This window comes from Tursiops truncatus, chromosome 5, assembly GCF_011762595.2.
Source record: "Tursiops truncatus isolate mTurTru1 chromosome 5, mTurTru1.mat.Y, whole genome shotgun sequence".
In the NCBI taxonomy this organism is placed as follows: domain Eukaryota; kingdom Metazoa; phylum Chordata; class Mammalia; order Artiodactyla; family Delphinidae; genus Tursiops; species Tursiops truncatus.
In genome coordinates, this window is record NC_047038.1 from 95958516 (window position 1) to 95977564 (window position 19049).

At 39.7% G+C, this 19049-nt stretch overlaps 1 protein-coding gene across 2 annotated transcripts in view; it reads right to left on the reverse strand.

The window, feature by feature from the left end:
- PRKG2 (protein kinase cGMP-dependent 2) overlaps nucleotides 1-14526 on the reverse strand; it is an 85790-nt gene extending 71264 nt beyond the window's left edge. For both annotated transcript variants that reach the window (XM_004316075.3, XM_004316074.4), the window contains exon 1: nucleotides 14062-14526. In XM_004316075.3, coding sequence (XP_004316123.1) covers nucleotides 14062-14522 — 461 coding nt within the window. In that variant the 5' untranslated portion in view covers nucleotides 14523-14526. The remainder of the gene's footprint in view (nucleotides 1-14061) is intronic.
- Between the last annotated feature and the right edge of the window lie 4523 nt (nucleotides 14527-19049).

Here is a 19049-nt window from a genome sequence, read left to right on the forward strand (position 1 = left end):
ATATTACAGATAGGAAAAATGAGTGGACAGTATGAATAACTATTTTAAAAATTTAGATTAAATGAAAATTTCCTAGAAAAATATGCATATCAAATCTTATATAAGAAAAAAACAGAAAATTGGATTAGCAATAAAGAAATAAAAACTATCCCACAAAGAAAATTCTAGACCCAGGTGACATTACCATTAAGTTTTCCAGATACTTAAGGATAAAAATTATTATTATTATTATTTTTTCTTTTCTCCTTGAGGTACGTGGGCCTCTCACTGCTGTGGCCTCTCCCGTTGCAGAGCACAGGCTCCGGACGCGCAGGCTCTGCGGCCATGGCTCACGGGCCCAGCCGCTCTGCGGCATGTGGGATCCTCCCGGACGGGGGCATGAACCCGTGTCCCCTGCATCGGCAGGCGGACTCTCAACCACTGCACCACCAGGGAAGCCCAAGGATAAAAATTATTAATCTTACATAATCTTTTCCAGAAAATAGAAAAAAGAAATTTTTCCCAACTTATTTTAGAGTGTCAGAATAGCCTAATAACAAAAACCCATATTACAACAAAGACAAATTAAAGGTTAATATTCCTAATGAAGATAGGTACAAAAGTCAAAAACAAACAAGTCTAGACCAGATTGAAAATTAATGTAATTAACCACATGAAAAGAATAAGGGAGAAAAATACATAGCAAAATCTTATTGTATGAGGAAAAAGTATTTGATAAAATTAAACACCTGTATATGAGTTTTAAATTTTAAAAAAAAACACTTAGTAAATTAGAAATAGAAGGGAATTTCCTTAATCTGATAAAAAATCTATAAAACAAAACAAAAACAGAAAGTATCATATCACATGTGAAATATTGAAAGCTTTCCTCCAGATATCAGAAATGGGACACTTCAATTCCACCCTGAATAAAAAGTCTGAGCAAACTTAATAAATTGAGAAAAAAAGAAACAAAAGGGAAAAAATATATCAAAGATACAAACACAGTAAAAGAAGAAATAAAATTGTCATTCTTTCCAAAAGACATGGTTATGTAAATTGAAAACTCAAAAGAATGGACAGGGTAAAACCATCAAAATTAATAGGTGATTTCAATAATCTCACTGGATTCAAGGTCAGTAAACAAACTCAATCGTATTTCTATATCTCAGTATCAAAGTGAAAATGCTAATTTTTAAATGACATCATTTTAAAAAGATCAACTATATAAGATTATATATAACAAAAATGTGTAAAACCTCTACAAACAATATTACAAAATATTAAAAGAAATGAAAGAATAGCTAAATAAATGGAGGCATATAGCAGAGTCATGAATGAGAAGACAATTTTTTAATGATGTCAATTCTATTCAAATTGATCAGGTTCAATGAAATCTCAATCGACATTCTAGAAAATTTTTTATGAAAATTGACAAGCTAATTCTAAAATTCTTACAATCATAAGAAGGCCCAAGAATAGCCATCACAACATTGAAGAACAATAACAAAACTAGAAGACTTAAGGTAATGGATATCAAGAATTATTATTGGGAATTCCCCGGCGGTCCAGTGGTTAGGACTCTGCGCTTTCACTGCCGAGAGCCTGGCTTCAATCCCTGGTTGGGGAACTAAGATCCCACAAGCTGCAAGGCGTGGCCAAAAAAAAAAATTATTAATAATCAAAATAATTGAGAGACTATACTCTTGGCACAAGGAGGCACAAAAAAGACCTTTGGACCTGAATAGAAAGAACTAAAACCCACTTAAACATATATAGATACTTGATTTATGACAACGGTTGTACTACAGAGATACAGAGGGAAAGCAGACATCAATGGAAAACACATAAATTAAAAAGTGTTCACCCTGTTAATTATCAAGGAAAAGAAAGTCAAAACCACAATGAGATACCACAACATAAACATACCCACCAGAATGGCTAAAATGAAAAAGACTGACAGTGCTAAATGCTGGTGAGGATGGAGAGTAGAAATACTCATACACTGTTGGTGGGGGGTATATATTTGTCCAGCCATTTTGGAAAACTATTTGGCAATCTATATTAAATGTGAACTTAGGGACTTCCCTGGTGGCACAGTGGTTGGGAATCCGCCTGCCAATGCAGGGGACATGGGTTCAATCCCTGGTCTGGGAAGATCCCACATGCCGTGGAGCAACTAAGCCCATGTGCCCCAACTATTGAGCCTGTGCTCTAGAGCCCACGAGCCACAACTACTGAGGTCACGTGCCGCAACTACTGAGGCCCACGTGCATAGAGGCCGTGCTCCACAACAAGAGAAGCCACCGCAATGAGAAGCCCGCTCACTGCAACAAAGAGTAGCCCCCACTCGCCTCAACTAGAGAAAGCCCATGCGCAGCAACGAAGACCCCATGCACCCAAAAATAAATAAGTAAAAAACAAATAAATTTATAAAACAAAAATGTGAACTTAGATAAAATGTACCACCCAGCAATTCCATTCCTAGTTATATACCTATCATAAATCATATATAAATCAAAAGTGCAAAAATATTCATGGCAGCATTATTCAAAATTGCTAAACACCAGAATCAACCAAATGTCCATCAACAGTAGAACTGAGAAGTTGTAGCATAGTCACAACAAACACTATAGAGCAACGATAATGAATGAACCATCACTACACACAATATCATAAATGACTCTCACTATATAAACTAAAGGAGCCAGAGTCTGTAGAGTCCATACTCTATAATTCCACTAACATAAAGTTCAAAAATAGGCATAGTAATCTATGATAATACTAGTGCAGATAGTGGCTACCTTAGAAGTAGATAATGGATAGGGATTGGAAGGGAGCAGAAGGGGCTTCTGATTTCCTGATCTGTTTGGTGGTTACATGGGCGTGTTCACTTTATGATTTGTTCACGTCAATAAAAAATTCATTTAATAAATAAAATGTGTACATAGCTTTGGAGGCAGAAGATCCTAGGTTCAAATCCCAGCTCTGCCACTTCCTAGCTGTGTGATCTTAACCTTTCTGAACCTCAGATTTCTTCTTTGTGAATAGAGCTGAGTAATCATACCTGCATCATAAGGATACTGTGCACATTAACTCAGATAAGGTACTAATATATGCCTAATAAATGGCAGTGATAGTAGTAGTTGGCAATAGTAGTGGTTATGGTATGCTTTTTGTGGGGAAGGGTATGAAAAGTTCTAGAAACCACGAAGAAAGAAAGAGGCACTGCCAAGATTCTCTGCTTAGTTCAAAGTTCCTCCAATAGGGTTGGATCTCGAATGTATGCACATCAGTGGCAGTGTGCCATAATCCTTTTACACCCCCTACTTACATAATCAATATTCTTTGAAGCAATAAATTCCTGTCCTCTAAATTGCTTCAGGAAGTTTAATTTGTCAAAGTCCACTGACAGTTCTTGTTAAGCTGGGCCCTCAATCTTCCTTCTCTGGAACTGTTTACTAGAAGCCTGTGTTCTCACTGTTTGTTTTTGTCAGGTCAGACAAAGCATGTGTCTTGCAAACTTCTTTGCACAAGGTTCAGTGCCAAGCAGGGACCAGGGGCCTCCACCTACTTTCTTATCTGTCAAGAATTTCTTGTGAGCACAAAGGCCGAGGCAACTTTACTTGTGTGGCATATCATAACTTAATTATATATACAAATAGGAAGTATATTAGAAGGCATATTTGTCGAGGGCCCAAGATCTAAAGCTGGAATGCCAGGGTCTGATTCCTAATTCTGCCACTTACGAACGGTGGAACTCTGGGCAAGTCACTTAATCTCAAGTTTTCTCAGCTATAAAATGACAATAAACACAGTCCACAGGTCATAGGATTTCTATGAGAATTAAGTTAGTTAACAATACTGAGCACTAAGAACATGGCCTGGCACATAAAATATATTACAGAAGGAATAGCTGTACTATTATATGTCAGCAAATTACCAGCAACTTTAAAATCTTCGAGTTAAAATAGCTCTAAAAACTCTATACTTGCGAACCGCCACTATTTATTAAGGGAGACTCCTTCACAATGTGAGTAAAACTCCTGACAATCCAGGTCCCCCGCCTGGCCAGCCTCCCTGTGCTCGGGGTACCCCAGGCCCACTGCACTGCTTGCAGGTCCCCAAATGTGTCAGGCCGCTTGGTCTCCCAGCCATCCATATCTCCTCAAAACCCAGCTCAATGTCGGCTCATCTATGGAGGTGTCCCTGATCCCACCAAGCACAGGATGCTCCCTCCGTCCTTTGTACACCCATCTCTTAGAATATCAATCACACAAGACTGCAATACATTTTAATTTCCCCAAAGAGACCGAGATCTTCAAGGGTGACAACACTTTCTTCATCCTCTTACCTAAAATCAGAATTGCACCTGGCACAAAATAGGGACTCAACAAAATTAATACTAAAGGACATTCAAGTTCTTTCTCCTAGTTTAAAAATCCTGGGTACAGAGACAAGAGTGGAGGTGGGAAATGTCCATCATCCACTAAACAGGCACAGAAAATAAGCAAGATAAACATCTATTTACTTTTCCCCAAAATTTTTTGAGCAAGAAAAAAATAGCTAATAAATGCACACGTTTATAATTTGAGAAACCAGGATGAAAAGATGAGGTCATTCCATGAATAATCAGAAAATGAGCATGACTTTGTCCTGTCAACTCTCTTACCCTATTGCCCACATAATTAAGTACAGTTGTAATTGAATCATGTTTACTGTTACTTCATGCTTACAGCAAACATTTCTCTCTCCCTTTCTCAAATGTGTGCAGATGATTCAATTTCCGGGAGCATCAAAGAACAGAGCTTAATAATGAAATGTTGAAAACCAAAACATATAAGGAAGTTAGTCTGACACACTCAGTGATATGCATAATCATCATTGCGCTGCATGGTAATTAGGTAGAAATGGTAAATAGTTCTCTAGATGCCTGTAATGAGCATTGCTCTTAGAGTGTCAAACTGAATATTTCTAGAGTCAGCTGCAGGGAAGCCTGTTCCTATAAAAAAAATGGTTCTCAATTGTCACTGCACATTAGAATCATCCAGGGACCTTCTGTAAATCCTGATACCCAGGGCCTTTACCTCAAACCAATTTAATCAGACTCCCTCGGGGTCGTACCAGGACATCAATATTTTTTAATACTTCCCTGGTGATTACAATGTGCACTTAAGCTTAAGAATTACAGCTGTAAACAAGAAAACACAAGGGAGTTTGAAGTTGTTCATTCCCTCTATTTTCCCACAGCACTGGGAACAAGCCTCCATTGAAGGCTCAACAAGCAATCAATTAATTACTATTAAGTAATTAATGGCTGATTAATTAACAATAATCAATTGATGTTCGTTTGTCACAAGACTTTGCTGTATCTTATTCTCCTTTACAAGATAACCAATAAGAGAAAAAAAAATAAGAAAAGAGAAAATCATCACTCTACCTCCTTCCAGCATCCTATATGGAACTTGAAACAGCCTGGCACTTAGAGGTATGCTGTCAAATCAGCCCCAGGACTTTTTTTTTTCAATTGTGGTAAAATGCACAACACAAACTGTATCATCTTAACTACTGTTAAGTGCACAGCTCAGTGGCATTAAGTATATTCCCATTATTTTGCACCTATCGCCACTACCCATCTCCAGAACTTTTCTAATCTTTCCAAACTAAAACTCTGTACCCATTAAACAATAACTCCCCATTCCCTGCTCCTCCCAGCCCCTGGAAACTTCCATTCTACTTGATGTGTCTAGAAATTTGATTGCTCTAGGTACCTAATATAAAGTGGAATAATTTCAGTCTGACTTATTTCACTTAGCATAAAGTCATCAAGATTCATTCATATTGTAGCATGAAAAAGGAAGGGCTTTCCCTCCTATGAATATGCATGTACAAGACTCTGGGCTTTTTATATATGGCTTTACATATCTAGCATGGCCAGATACTTAGTCAGAGAATCTCATACCAGAGATGCAAAGGGGCCGGTATGGTGTGCAGAAGTCTAAGATGGCCCCACTGTCTCTACCCATCTGGTGTCAAGCTCTTATATAATCCCCTCTCCCTGAGTGGAGATGGAACCTGGGACTTGCTCCTTGACAACACAATATAGCAACTGTGATGGGAGGGTCACCCAGCGTATGTTATATAAGACTTCATCTTAGTCAACACTAAAGAGATTCTCCAGCTGGCCCTGAAGGAGAAAGCAGCCATGTTGTGAGAGGGCCCCTGTCATATGAGGGGGACATATGACAGGGAACTCTGGGCAGACCTTTAGGAGCTGAGAGCAGCCCCTGGCTGACAGCCAGCAAGAAAATGGGGCCCTCAGTCCTACCACCACAAGGAACTGAATTCTGCCAACAATCACTTGAGCTTACAGGAGGACCTCTTCCACTAGAAAGCTCTAGAAAGGAACACAGCCGGTTGACACCTTGACTGCAGCCTGCTGAAACCCTGAGCAGATGACCTAAATAGCCTCACCCACACTCGTGACCCACAGAAATGCCGAGATAACAAATATGCATTGTTTCAAGCTGCTAAGTTTGTGGTAACTTGTTATCCAACAATAGAAAACAAACACACCTGGGTTTCCCTGAGTTTCTGGTTCCAAGGGCTATCCCTTTTTACCTCCCTTTTTCTCACCTCATCTGGAGAGAAGAGACTGGAAGCTACAGATCTTTCTTTCCTTCATATTTCTCAGAGCTTGATTTGTAAACCCCAAAAAGACTACGAAAGTTGATGCTTGGAATTTACTAATTCAAATTAATTTGTCATGACAAACAACCACTCCTGGAACGATTCAAAGGAAATTGAGAGAGGAGGAAAATTAGGAGCAAACAAAATAAACATATAAGTGAAAGAAATGGGGGAGAGGAGACAGAAAGAACTACAGAAAAGAAAGGAAAGAAAACAAAACTAAAGAATTCAATATTCGATAAACATTTGTTGAACTGAATGTGTTCATCTGAAGGCATAAAGGGAATGTTTCTAGCCAAGCCTATGGGGTCAAAAATGGCTGTGGTTATTGTGCAGTAGTATAAACACATCACAGAACATGCTGTAACTCAGGAACGCCGACCACCAGGCAAGGGAAAGGTGGTTCCGAGTCAGCACTTCGATTTTTGATTTTCACAACGATTAGTCCTTGAGTCCTGAGTGTTTCCTGAGGCTTAATTACACATTTTTCCTAACACCTAGCAACTGACAGACTGGAAGATGTGAGGATAAAGTGAGAAGGAACAGAGGGTGGCTATAAACCAAGCAGAGGGTAATTTGAGAGGTTGAGAGAGGGCTTAGGTGGGGTGCAGAGTGAGGAGAGCCCAGGCCTTTTGGCTTCTAGAGAGAAAGAAGAAAAGGCAGGGGCAGGAAGTCCCGGGCGCTGGGTGCCAAGACTCTGGAAAATCTGCCAAAATCTATCTCACTTCTCTGAGGTGTCAAGGCAGCTGCCAATTCTAGGCAGGTTCTTCAATTCCTCCGTGCTCCTAACCTCTCCTTTTTCTGAAGTTTAACAGCACTGCCTATCCCCTCTACACCCCTCACCAACCCCAAGGGGGAGTCATTCACTTTGCAGGCTGCTCTGGCTCTAAGAGTCGTGCACACAACGGTAGAGAACACACTTCTCACATCAGGCAGACTCACACTGGAAACCTGGTTCAGCAGAGGACCTTGAGCAAGCTGTTGAACGCCTCTGAGCTTCCGTTTCCCCTTTGGTCCAAGGTTAAAGTAACACCTACCTCACCAGGCAAGTCTCCATGAGATAATACACAGAAAACAACAGACGTCTAGCAGTTGCCCAAACGCTTGGTTTTCTCACCCCATCCCTGAGTAGCCAGCTCTGATCTGGATGTCTAAATGCACGTTATTGCTATAAAACATTCTGATTTCAAACATCCTAACAACAATAGCAGGGAGCTGTTTGTAACCATATGGAAAAAAAATTAGAAACGTATCTATTTCTAATTATTTATTTAATTTTTTACGAGGCTTCCCAACTAAAATATGAAGAATCCTCCTCTAATTTTCATTTTGATATAGTGGGATATTGCAGTTGTTACAGCAGACTTTTTATTGACGTATACTTGGTTTAAACATTGTGTTAGTTTCAGGTATACAGCAAAGTGATTCAGTTATATATATGTATTCTTTTTCAGATTATTTTCCATTACAGGTTATTACAAGATAATGAATACAGTTCCCTGTGCTAGACAGTCAGTCCTTATTTAGAACAGACTTTAGATAGCAGATTTCTTGGTTTTGAATCCCGGTTCCAATACTAAAAGCTGTGTAACCTTAGGCAAGTTATTTAATTCTGTAAGCCTCAGTTTCTTCATATATAAAATGATACATAATCACATCTATTATGATGGTGATAATAATATCTATTTCATGCGTTTGTTGTGAGGATTAAATAATCCAATATTTGTGAAGCACTCAGAGTGGTGCCTGGCACATCATTAGCGATGTATAAATGTTGTTATTACTATTATCGTTATCATTCCATGAAAACACTTCTGCTCAGTAAAAGAGTTGTATTTCTGTAACGCACATTCAAATGCTCGGCACTGCTTTTGAAAGGAAGAACAAATAATAACAAAAATACTCTTTCTTCCTGGCTGTTTTTCCACATCTTGTTTAAATGCGTTACTCACTAGCATTTTCCACTTTTACCTATTCTGCTCCTATTCTGGGTGGGAGTAACAAATGAGACTCATTGTCCTTCCTAAAACTAGAGTCAACATCTGAAGTCTGATGGCAAGTCTTTGTTTTACCTCTCCTTTTCAAAGAAGAACAATAGTTTCAGATGATAGTTAAAGCGTTCTCAGTGAAAGGAAGTCATACCAGCGACTTGCCAGATGTCTCTGATTAATTTGCCTGTGTTCCACCAGACATTCTGCACGAGCTCATAATTTTGTTCTGCTGGTGCTGAAGTTTGTTAAGCAATGTCTACATCAACAGAAAATTTAATTTCAGTAAAAGGTCTGACCTCTGCAGGCATGGTTGTCTTGGTGCTCAAGGCAGGTCAGACATGGACAGAAATGCGATCTGAGCTCTTTCTCACCCACCTTTGCCACTGATATTCAGTTCTCAGCCCTGAGAAGCTCTGTACTTGTTTCAGAACCCATTCGTGCCCCTCCATATATATCAGTCTGTACCATCAGATGGATCAAATCCATTCTCTGTGTCCTTTTCACACAGGTCTGAGCTCTCAGGATGTAGCACTTGGTGAATATTAATGAAATGGGTAAGCTCTGCTCAACTCTGCTTGGAAGAAGTTGGGAAGCAGCATTGTTCTTCCTACCAACCAATACAGTGTATCAAAATAAAGCAGACTGGTGCCCAAACTAACCTGACTTGAGCCCTTTGATCTTTGTGGGTTAAGAACACTGGTATAGGTAGGTAGGGTGGGGGACCCCCAGAGGAAGAGAACCAGACATATCTTTCTTGACATAAGAGAAGTCATTTTAGGCCTAAGCCATTTTGTGATCTAAGTCTGGCCACAATGCTTGCTCTTGATCAGGCCAGAAAATAACCATATTGGAGACAATAAGTCAGTTGTAAAGACTCCCAGTTCTATTTCAAAGATAAAGATCAGTCTGAAGCATATTCTTGAGCTATTCTGCAGGATCCAAAACTCCCTCAAGCACTCAACCACCCGACTAACTGGAACCTAAGGAATGATCATGCTGACCTTTATTGATTTCAGTCAACTAGAGCCAGGACTCTGTCAGTCTTTGCCCCACTTCTACACTGAATTCTCCTCCATGAATATGCATACAATGCCCAAGCCCCTTCATAAATATGCATGTACCCTTAGCTTAAAACTTTCCCAATTTTGCTGTTCAGGGACATACTACTTTGGGAAATATCTTCAGTGTTCTCTTTACTTGCTGCAGGTAATAAATCCTTCCTTCTCCTGCTCTTTGGTTTGGTAGTGTCTTTTGGCTTGACACCTACCCAGAGGCAAATCCAGTCTTTGCGCAACTGTTTTTGGGATTGTAGAGGGAAAGAACTGGTTTCAAAGTCAATCTTGGGTTCTAATCTTAGCTCTGCCACTTACCATGGCCTATTCTGCCACTCCCCTGCACCTGTTTCCTCACTTCTGCAATAGGGGAGAAGCGTGAAACAATCTCTAAGATTCTTCCAGCCCTAAAGTCTTCTGATAGTTACTATAATAGATTAAATCAGGGATCAGAGTATTTGATATACTGGAATGCTCTGACTCATCATGATTTATGATACTTCAGAAAGGCTGAGTACCTATAATAAAACGGGCTACATGCCCACATGGTTGTATGCTTCTGAAGATCTAAAATGGTCAGTGGGCACAAAGCCAAGTCCCTACAAAAGGCTATGATAGACTGCAGGTTCCATTCAGCTGAAGAGGGATTCCACATTGTGCCCACCTCAATCTGACAGGCTCATTTTCATTTTCTGTGACATTGTCCTAATACCGAACACAGGTCTTATTTTGTCTGTAAGTTCTCTCAAACTTCACTACGGTCACAATTCCCACCTCAAAAGATAGCGGTTACAGTCAAAACCACATAATCTAGAACTGTAGTATCCAATACAGTGGCCATTAGACACATGTGGCTATTTAATTTTAAAATAACTTGAAATTAAAAATTCAATTCCTCAGGGGCACTAGTCACACTTCCAGTGCTCAACAGCTACATTCTGCTGTTGGCTACCATATCAGACAACACAGATTCTAGAACATTTCCATCATTGCAGAAAATTCTCTTGAACAGCACTGAGTTATTCTAGAACCTGATCTTAAAAAGTAGCCCCTTGAATTTTGCAAGAGACAAATTAAAAGAGTTCTCCAATGCCATTAGAGCATATAAGTTCCTCCAAATAAAGCAGGGAGGTGCAACTATACTATTTAAGCTCCCCCTTCCTACCTTACAAGTACACTTGCTGGGTACAAGACAACAAAGATGGCATGAGTGGGCTTCCTGGCAGTTGCTGAGGTTCACTTGTCATTTACAATACATTTGAGCACAGGGGCCTCAGCAAACTCGCAGACTGCGGTGGCATGGGCTTGAGAGTCTCTCATGAATTACCGAATCTGAATCCTCAAATTCGAAATCTATCATCCCCCCAAATGTTATTCTCTGGTTTCTCTCAGTACTTCATATCTCCCCAACGCTGTTGATTGCAGGAGGGCTGGAATCTCCCCCCACTTTCTTTCTCATTGGTAAGTACTCATCAGAGACATACTGTTTGACAAAAAGACTAAAACACCATTCAATGACTTTCTGATCCAGTGTGGAGGGAGAACCTGATCCAAAATGTAGTTGACACGTATTAGTAAAAACAAATTTATTCATAAAGTCAGCCAGGAAACTTTATAAAGTTCAACAAATAAATCATGAGAACCTAAAACTAAATGAAGGCTCCATTTTGACTGTTACCTTAAATTCTCTAATATCTATCTAACAGGAACTGCTTGGAAAAGTAGCCAAACCAATGGACACTGCATTATCCTTTTATCAATGAATGGTGCTCTCATCTTTTCTAATGTTCTAACTTCCAGAAAGTTTTTTCTTCCAAAATTTTTGATAGACTGTATAAAGACTGTATATAAAGACTGTATAAAATTTATATTTGGATAAATTATCCAAACTTTACTTACAGACTTTCTCTAAAACTGGAACTATTTGAAAATGGAAAATGAATTGTAATATTGAGCACTTTCAAAGAATTGGACATTTTTAAATCTCTGAATTGATGTTATCTGCGTTTAGCCACTTATTCCAGACTTAAGGGGAAAGACATTTTGTAAGGGAAATTGCAGGGAAAATTCAGGTACAAATGTCTGCAAGGGGAAATAAGACATAAACCAGTCAATGACAAAAGAGTGGTTCCCATATTCTAATTAACTTTCAATTTAGAACTAAAAGGCTCTATGAAAGTATAAAGGGATTATGAAGGCATAAATAATCTAATTTGGTCTCTTCAGGATTTAATCATTAAGGAATCAGTTATCCCATTTCTTCATCGTATCCCCAACACAAACTTGTACCCACTGGGCCTGCCTTTATGATGGATGAGGGGAATCATTGCTCATCCTTATTCATCCATCCTTCTAAGGGCTGTAATGTCTTTCCTCTCCTGTGTCCCACTCACTACAGACAGATGGTTTGGCCCAAAAACTAACTGTGCTTAGCTATTGATTTCCTCTACCTCGTTATAATAGAGCTAATAAAAAATACAGTAGAATGTACTTATCTTGGATTGTTCTGTTACCTAACACCAGGAGAATAGTGTTTTGCCTCAAGACGGGCATAAGTCTTTGGAAAAAATAATTGAAAATAATCTTCATTCAAGAGGAGAAATCTGGTGGAATATGTAGGAAGAGGGTCAAAGAAGATGAATTACTATTAAATTCTCTCGCACTTCTCCTAGATATATAAGCACATTGTTATTGAAAGAATTTTTGTGGGTAAACAATATATTGTCTTATGTATACACATATAGTATGTATAACATATGTATGTGTATAGTACGTATATAGAGAGAATGCATAATACAATTATTATATGTGCATATATCTCTTATACATCAAAAGAGAACACTATGATGTTCAATTTTTGAAAAACAAGCGTAAGTTCGTAAGCAACATTTATAATTTCTGAATTCACACCATTAAAAATAAATAATTATTATTTTTGCAATGGGAATACAGAAGACCTTTCTAAGCCAACTAATAAATAAACTCTTGGCTTAAAAAAAGTCTTCTGAACTCTAACGTCAATCAGATTCTTTCAACCACAGAGTATTATACGTTTATAATCCGGCATGACTTGTTTCCTTAACAAACATTTATTGCTCATTCACTATGTGCCAAGCACTGTCAACAAATTGATGAATTAAACTTCCCTTTATAATCCTGTTATCAAAATTAATCATTTATTTGTTTAAGTCAAATGTTTTATCTTGATTTATATTATTCATGTGTGTGAATAAATTAAAGTTGTTTTAATTTCACAAATCTTGGATTTTGCAAGAAGGACCCAGGCTCAGCCAAGACATTATCAAGGCAAAAGATCTAATTTCAACTGATAAATATTTACTCATTTAAAAATAGTGCAGAAAGGAGACCCTAACCATAATGTCTCTAATCAATCTTTCCTGGTTAGGAAATTCAAACTTGAGCCAGAAAAGAAACGTACCCATACACACACACACACACACACACACACACACACAAGAATACTGTGGGAAATATTTACATGTTCTTTTAAAAATCCTTATTTTTAAAATTAATTCTAGCTTTTAATTGTTCCCTCTGCCTGAAGTAAGTGCCCTTTCTACCTGGTCTATTCTCCTTTTTCTCCTTTGGGTCTCAGTTAAAGGTCACCTCCTCAACCAGGTCTCCATGACAATCCCAATTCTGTCCCCTCCTTGACCTTCTCTCCCTCTTAATCCCAGACACCACCCACTCTACTGTCAGTTTCATCATATCATTCATCTTAATTAATAATTACACAATGTTTACTTGTTTCTGGGTATACTATCTTCCCACAGGAAATGCTCTGTGTCTATTTATTCACTGATATATACTTAGCATCTAACACAGTGGCTGGGAGAAGGCAGTGCTTAACTAAAACTGTGGGATGAATGAATGAATGCACCCCCCTCAGAGGCATCAGCTTATCCCTTTTTCATGACACTTGCAAACTAAGTGCTAAGAAGTGGCTTTTGCTATACATATTCATAATTCAGTGTGATTTGTGTACACCCGTTAAGTCTACTTCTTTGGAAGAGAGATGGGCAGACTCCCTAGAACCACCTCTGCACTCCCCTAGGGTTTTCAAGATAACAGAAATGACTTTTGTAAACTCGGTTCCTCAGTTATGCAAATCACAAATCAAAGTCCAGGTAAAGCAGGGGTCCTGCTTTAAAGAGAAGTTCTACTTAAAGGGAGACGCTGTTGCAAAACAAAACCCTTTCAGAAGCCCCTCTATCCCAAAATCTGAAAGGGTTAATATGCGCTTCTCCATTGAGGAGACTCAATAAATAGCGTTCTAATGTTTCATAATATTTAAGGCCACCTGAGTCCAAAAGCGGGTGGGAACTTACCTGGAGTCCTTTCTGACTCTCGCTTTCTCAAAGGAAAATTCAGGGGGTTTGTTGAGGTCATAGGTTCGGGTGGTGGGCTCAGCAGACACACCAGCCTTCGCTCCCCTCCTGCTATGGAGGGAGACCAATCCCGAGGTCTTGCGGTGGACCTCAAGAGGCACTTTATCCGGAGACGCCTGACGCGGGCTTCCTCCCTGCATGTGTACCACATCCTGAAGCTTGTTCAGCTGGATGCACTTGTTCTGGAGCTCCTCCGTGAGCTCTGCAATGGCCACAGTCTGCTTGGACAGCTGCTCCCGTAGCTCCTTCAAATGGTACTCCCGCTCCTGGATCTCGGCATCCTTCCTCCTCAGCTCTCTCTCCAGCTCTGTCACCTTGCTCCGGAGGGCACTGGTAGTGAGGTTCCCGGAGTGGCCATCTGGATTCTTGGAATGTTTGGGTTTCACGGAACCATTTCCCATTTTGCTCAAGGACCTGAAAGAGGGCAGAGAATTGGGGATTCCCTAGTGGAGTTTCACTTCCCAACCGCCACCGCCACCCCTCTCAATCCGCTCTGTTTCATAAAGAGAAACACAGCGCTCATCGCTGTTGGGTAAGCAATAAATTCCCCCACGCTTCCAGAAGAAAAGCAACGGATTGATTCCCTTTGTCCCTCAATGAGGAGGAGCTGGCACTTGGTTTCGTTCTTCCCCATCCCTTTGCTGGCCCAAGCATCCCACCTAATAAGCATTTTGCACAAACGGCCTGCGTTACCTGCTCTTCTCTTTGGTCGTTCTCTCCGGACAGCTGTCAAAAGCATCACAACACAACTGCGATTCGGATGTCAGCATGGCAAAGATAAAACACCAACGAGCAGCTGCAGCTACCGCAGCAGAGGCTTGTTAATGTCACAACTCTCACAGCACCCTGAGTGGCTACACTAAGAAACCTCCCCCTAGTTTAGAAAATAACACATCTGCACTTCGGGCAGAGGAGGCACAGTTGGTGTTGCTGTATTAGCACTTTTCTCCAGCCGTGTGTGCCTATTACGTTTGGCTTTTCTGACAACGCTCGCTGTTGCAAACTTCTGGATGGCAGTTACCAGAAGGTAAAACAGAGGCATGGGGGTTCTTCTACATCCTTTACTTTATATCCTAAAGCCAAGATTGTCCAAAAAATGACAACCTATGGTACGATACTGTATTATTTTCCTGTAAAGAATATCCTCAGTGTAGGCCCCAAAGTAGTTACTAATCCAGTGAGTCTCAGGATGTAACAGGCAGACTGGGGATTATGAGGCATGATTTTAGTTGATTCAAAAATGTTTTTTAGGGATTTCCCTGGTGCAGTGGTTAAGAATCTGCCTGCCAGGGCTTCCCTGGTGGCGCAGTGGTTGAGAGTCCGCCTGACGATGCAGGGGACACGGGTTCATGCCCAGGTCCAGGAGGATCCCACGTGCCGCGGAGCGGCTGGGCCCGTGAGCCATGGCCGCTGAGCCTGGGCGTCCGGAGCCTGTGCTCTGCAATGAGAGAGGCCACAACAGTGAGAGGCCCGCATACCGCAAGAAAAAAAAAAGAATCTGCCTGCCAATGCAGGGGACACGGGTTCGAGCCCTGGTCCGGGAAGATCCCACATGCTGCAGAGCAACTAAGCCCATGCGCCACAGTTACTGAGCCTGTGCTCTAGAGCCCGTGAGCCACAACTACTGAAGCCCACGCGCCTAGAGCCCGTGCTCTGCAACAAGAGAAGCCGCCGCAATGAGAAACCCGCGCACCGCAATGAAGAGTGGCCCCTGCTCGCTGCAACTAGACAAAGCCCGCACACAGCAACAAAGACCCAACGCAGCCAAAAAATAAATAAATAAATAAATAAAATTTATTTTTTTAAAAACGTTTTTTAGTTCAATAGCTATGTATTTATTTTAACATTCATTAGAAATATAAATAATTGGCACCACAAAAGTTTGAGGTTCAGTAAGATAGTTAGATTTACTGAGTCAATTCAATGAAAATAGAAAAGAAATCATCTGCAGTTAATAAGCACATACGAGCAAAATCAAAAAGAACTTGAAAGGCTGAAGTTTGGAAAATACTGCTTTGATTAATTATCATAAGGTTTAAGTCTTTTTAAGCTAGCTACTTAAATTTCATACCTTTGCACGTGTAATTTTTGACAGCCATAACCCAAGAAACTTGTAAACTAAGTTTGAATGACCGCTTATTATCTAATACGAGATAGATGGAAGTTTGAAGTTATAAATCTCACACATTCTTGGCCCTCTCTCTCCCCAAATTTCAAACTCTGAGAGAAATAAAAGCTTAGACTGATTTCACTAGCTCTACCGGAATCATCATGAACCTTTACAACCAATACAGAGACATAAACAGCCTCTAAGTTTCAAACTGATGCAACCAAATAGTCAATGCAGGTCACCTAAGATGGATGGTAGAAACAGAAAATAAATGCACTTATAAAAGTAATCTTGCAATACCCAGACATTCTTCATAGAATTCAGGTTCAAAGTAGTCGTTAATAAACATTAGCCTCCAGGGAACTGCCGTAATATGTTGCAGAGATGTGGCAGGTTTAACATTTAAGTTTCTGTTGACTCGGCAGCATTTACTATTCCTATATATTAGGAATATATAAAAAGGTTAAGGAGACTAGAATTCAAAGAAGTGGCCCAGGACACTGTGGTAGCCTGAATAAGCAATTCAGAAGATATTAGATTGGGACCTGAGAATAAACTTGAATGAGATTCTGAATGACAGGCATGAGAAGGGTACCCCCAAAGGGATCTTAAATTCATGTGCGCACAAGTTTTAACATGCAGCAATGAGACATCTCCTAGATGTGCTTTTTTGGTTCATGGGCAAGCATTCCTAATCCAAGGCAGGATAGAGGGAGGGGAATGGGTGGAAGAAAAGAAATTGCCTTATAAAGAACAAAAGTAAGCACAAACATTTTAAAATCTAACAACTCATTCTTTATTCATAGAACAATTGTTTACTAAGACCAAACTAAGTGTCATGTACTATACCAGGGGCATAGCTCCATGAATTTGCAGTCAAATTCGACACAGAGAAGACTTCTAGCATTCTAAATATGAAAAGGCTTAGAATCATTTTTGCTCTATGTATGGTAGTCAAAACATTCTGTACCAATCCAATAATTTTACAAACCTGAAACACAATTAGGCAGAGGTGGTTAAATTCTCCCAAAACACCAGCTATTCTCTGGCTTTAATGAAGTCAGTTTGGAAGCTGAATAAATCTTTCAAGCTATTTAGAATTCTAAAGAGGGATGAAATGAGACTAACTAACCCATCTTTCAAGTCGCTAATTTAAGATATGTAAGGACTACTGAATGACTCAGTACTAAGTCTGATTTCTTACTTAGTTCACCCCTTTCAATTCTGGTGTCCCTCAAGCCAAGGCTTCGAGTGTCTGGCTTCATAAAACCTAATTAGACTCCCTCTGTTTCCTGTCTGCATCAGTCACTAAGAGAGACAAGCTATTTCTCAAATATGTATTGCCAGTCACAACTGAACCACAGGATTTTGTTCCATCAATCTAGCAACTATAGGTTCTTAGAATCATTCTTGTAATCAAAGAACAGCATGCAAAGTAATAAGAAATGAGCTTGGAGATAAAGATCAGGATATTTTTCCTTCCAGTTTTATTGAAATATAATTGACATATAGCACTGTATAAGTTTAAGGTGTACAGCAAAATAATTTGATGTATACACATCATGAAACGATTACCATAAGTTTAGTGAACGTTCATCATCTCATATAGATACAAAATTTAAGAAATAGAAAAAAAATTGTTCCTTGTGATGAGAGCTCAGGATTTACTCTCTTAACAGCTTTCATATATAACACACAGCAGTGTTAATTATATGTATCATACTGTACTTGACATCCCTAATATTTATCTTATAACTGGACATCTGTACCTTTTGGCTGCCTGTATCCAATCCCCCCTACCACCACCACCTCTGGTAACCACAAATCTGACCTCTTTTTCTATGAGTTTGTTTGTTTGTTTTCAATGTATAGTGAAGTAATAAGAAATGAGCATGGAGACGAAGATCAGGATTTGACATAAGCAATGGAGTCAAGCCAGCCAGGGTAGAAAAACAATCTGCCTTTTCCCAGCTGTGTTACCTTCTACAAATTACTTAGAATCCTCGGTTTTCTAATCTAGAAAGTGGATATAATTATGCCCATCTCATAGATTTATTATGAAGATTATGTTTGTAAGGTATCCTGTGCATTGTCAGGCATGTAGTACACACCAAGTAGCATTTATAGTGTGTGACTAGCAAGGCACTAAGTGACTTGGTATGAGGAAATGCCCAGAGGGCATCATTACTGTGTGGGGAAGAAGTCTAGTAGACTGGATGTCTTCCGGACAAGAGGTCTTTAAAGATGAAAATTATTGGGGGCAGCGGAGAGGGGTATCCTTACTCTGTCTTCATTAAGACAAAAAGTCATTCTGGGACTAACAACCTGGGAAACCCTCCCAGTTAAGCAAAGCCCCACCAATAGATGACGATCAGAAAGTTTCATAAGCAACGCAGCCCAGGTTCCAGGACTGCAAGGACTCCTCCTTTGTCATTCCCTTATGTAGCCTCTATCTATTTACACATATTACCCTGAAATCCTTAAACCAAAAGGGCCCACCTAATAATCTTCAAAGGCAACAAAAAACATGGTTCACTTTGAAGGGGATATTCTTCTGCAGCCAGGGACAGGAGCGAGGAATACAATGAGCAGTGGCATCTAGCAAAAGAGAGGAAAATTGTATAAAGTTATAAATTATTATTACATTAATTTAATCATGATTTAGGAAATGTCATATACAAGAGGTAACTAGAAAAGACACAGGAAAAGCAAAACTGACTGTGGACGCTCTTGCAGGCAGACTAACGCCTGACAGCCAATGTGGGAGGAATTAGCCTTTGTTGTCTGTTTTTCCTCCAGCTCTAAAGTAGTTTGAAAC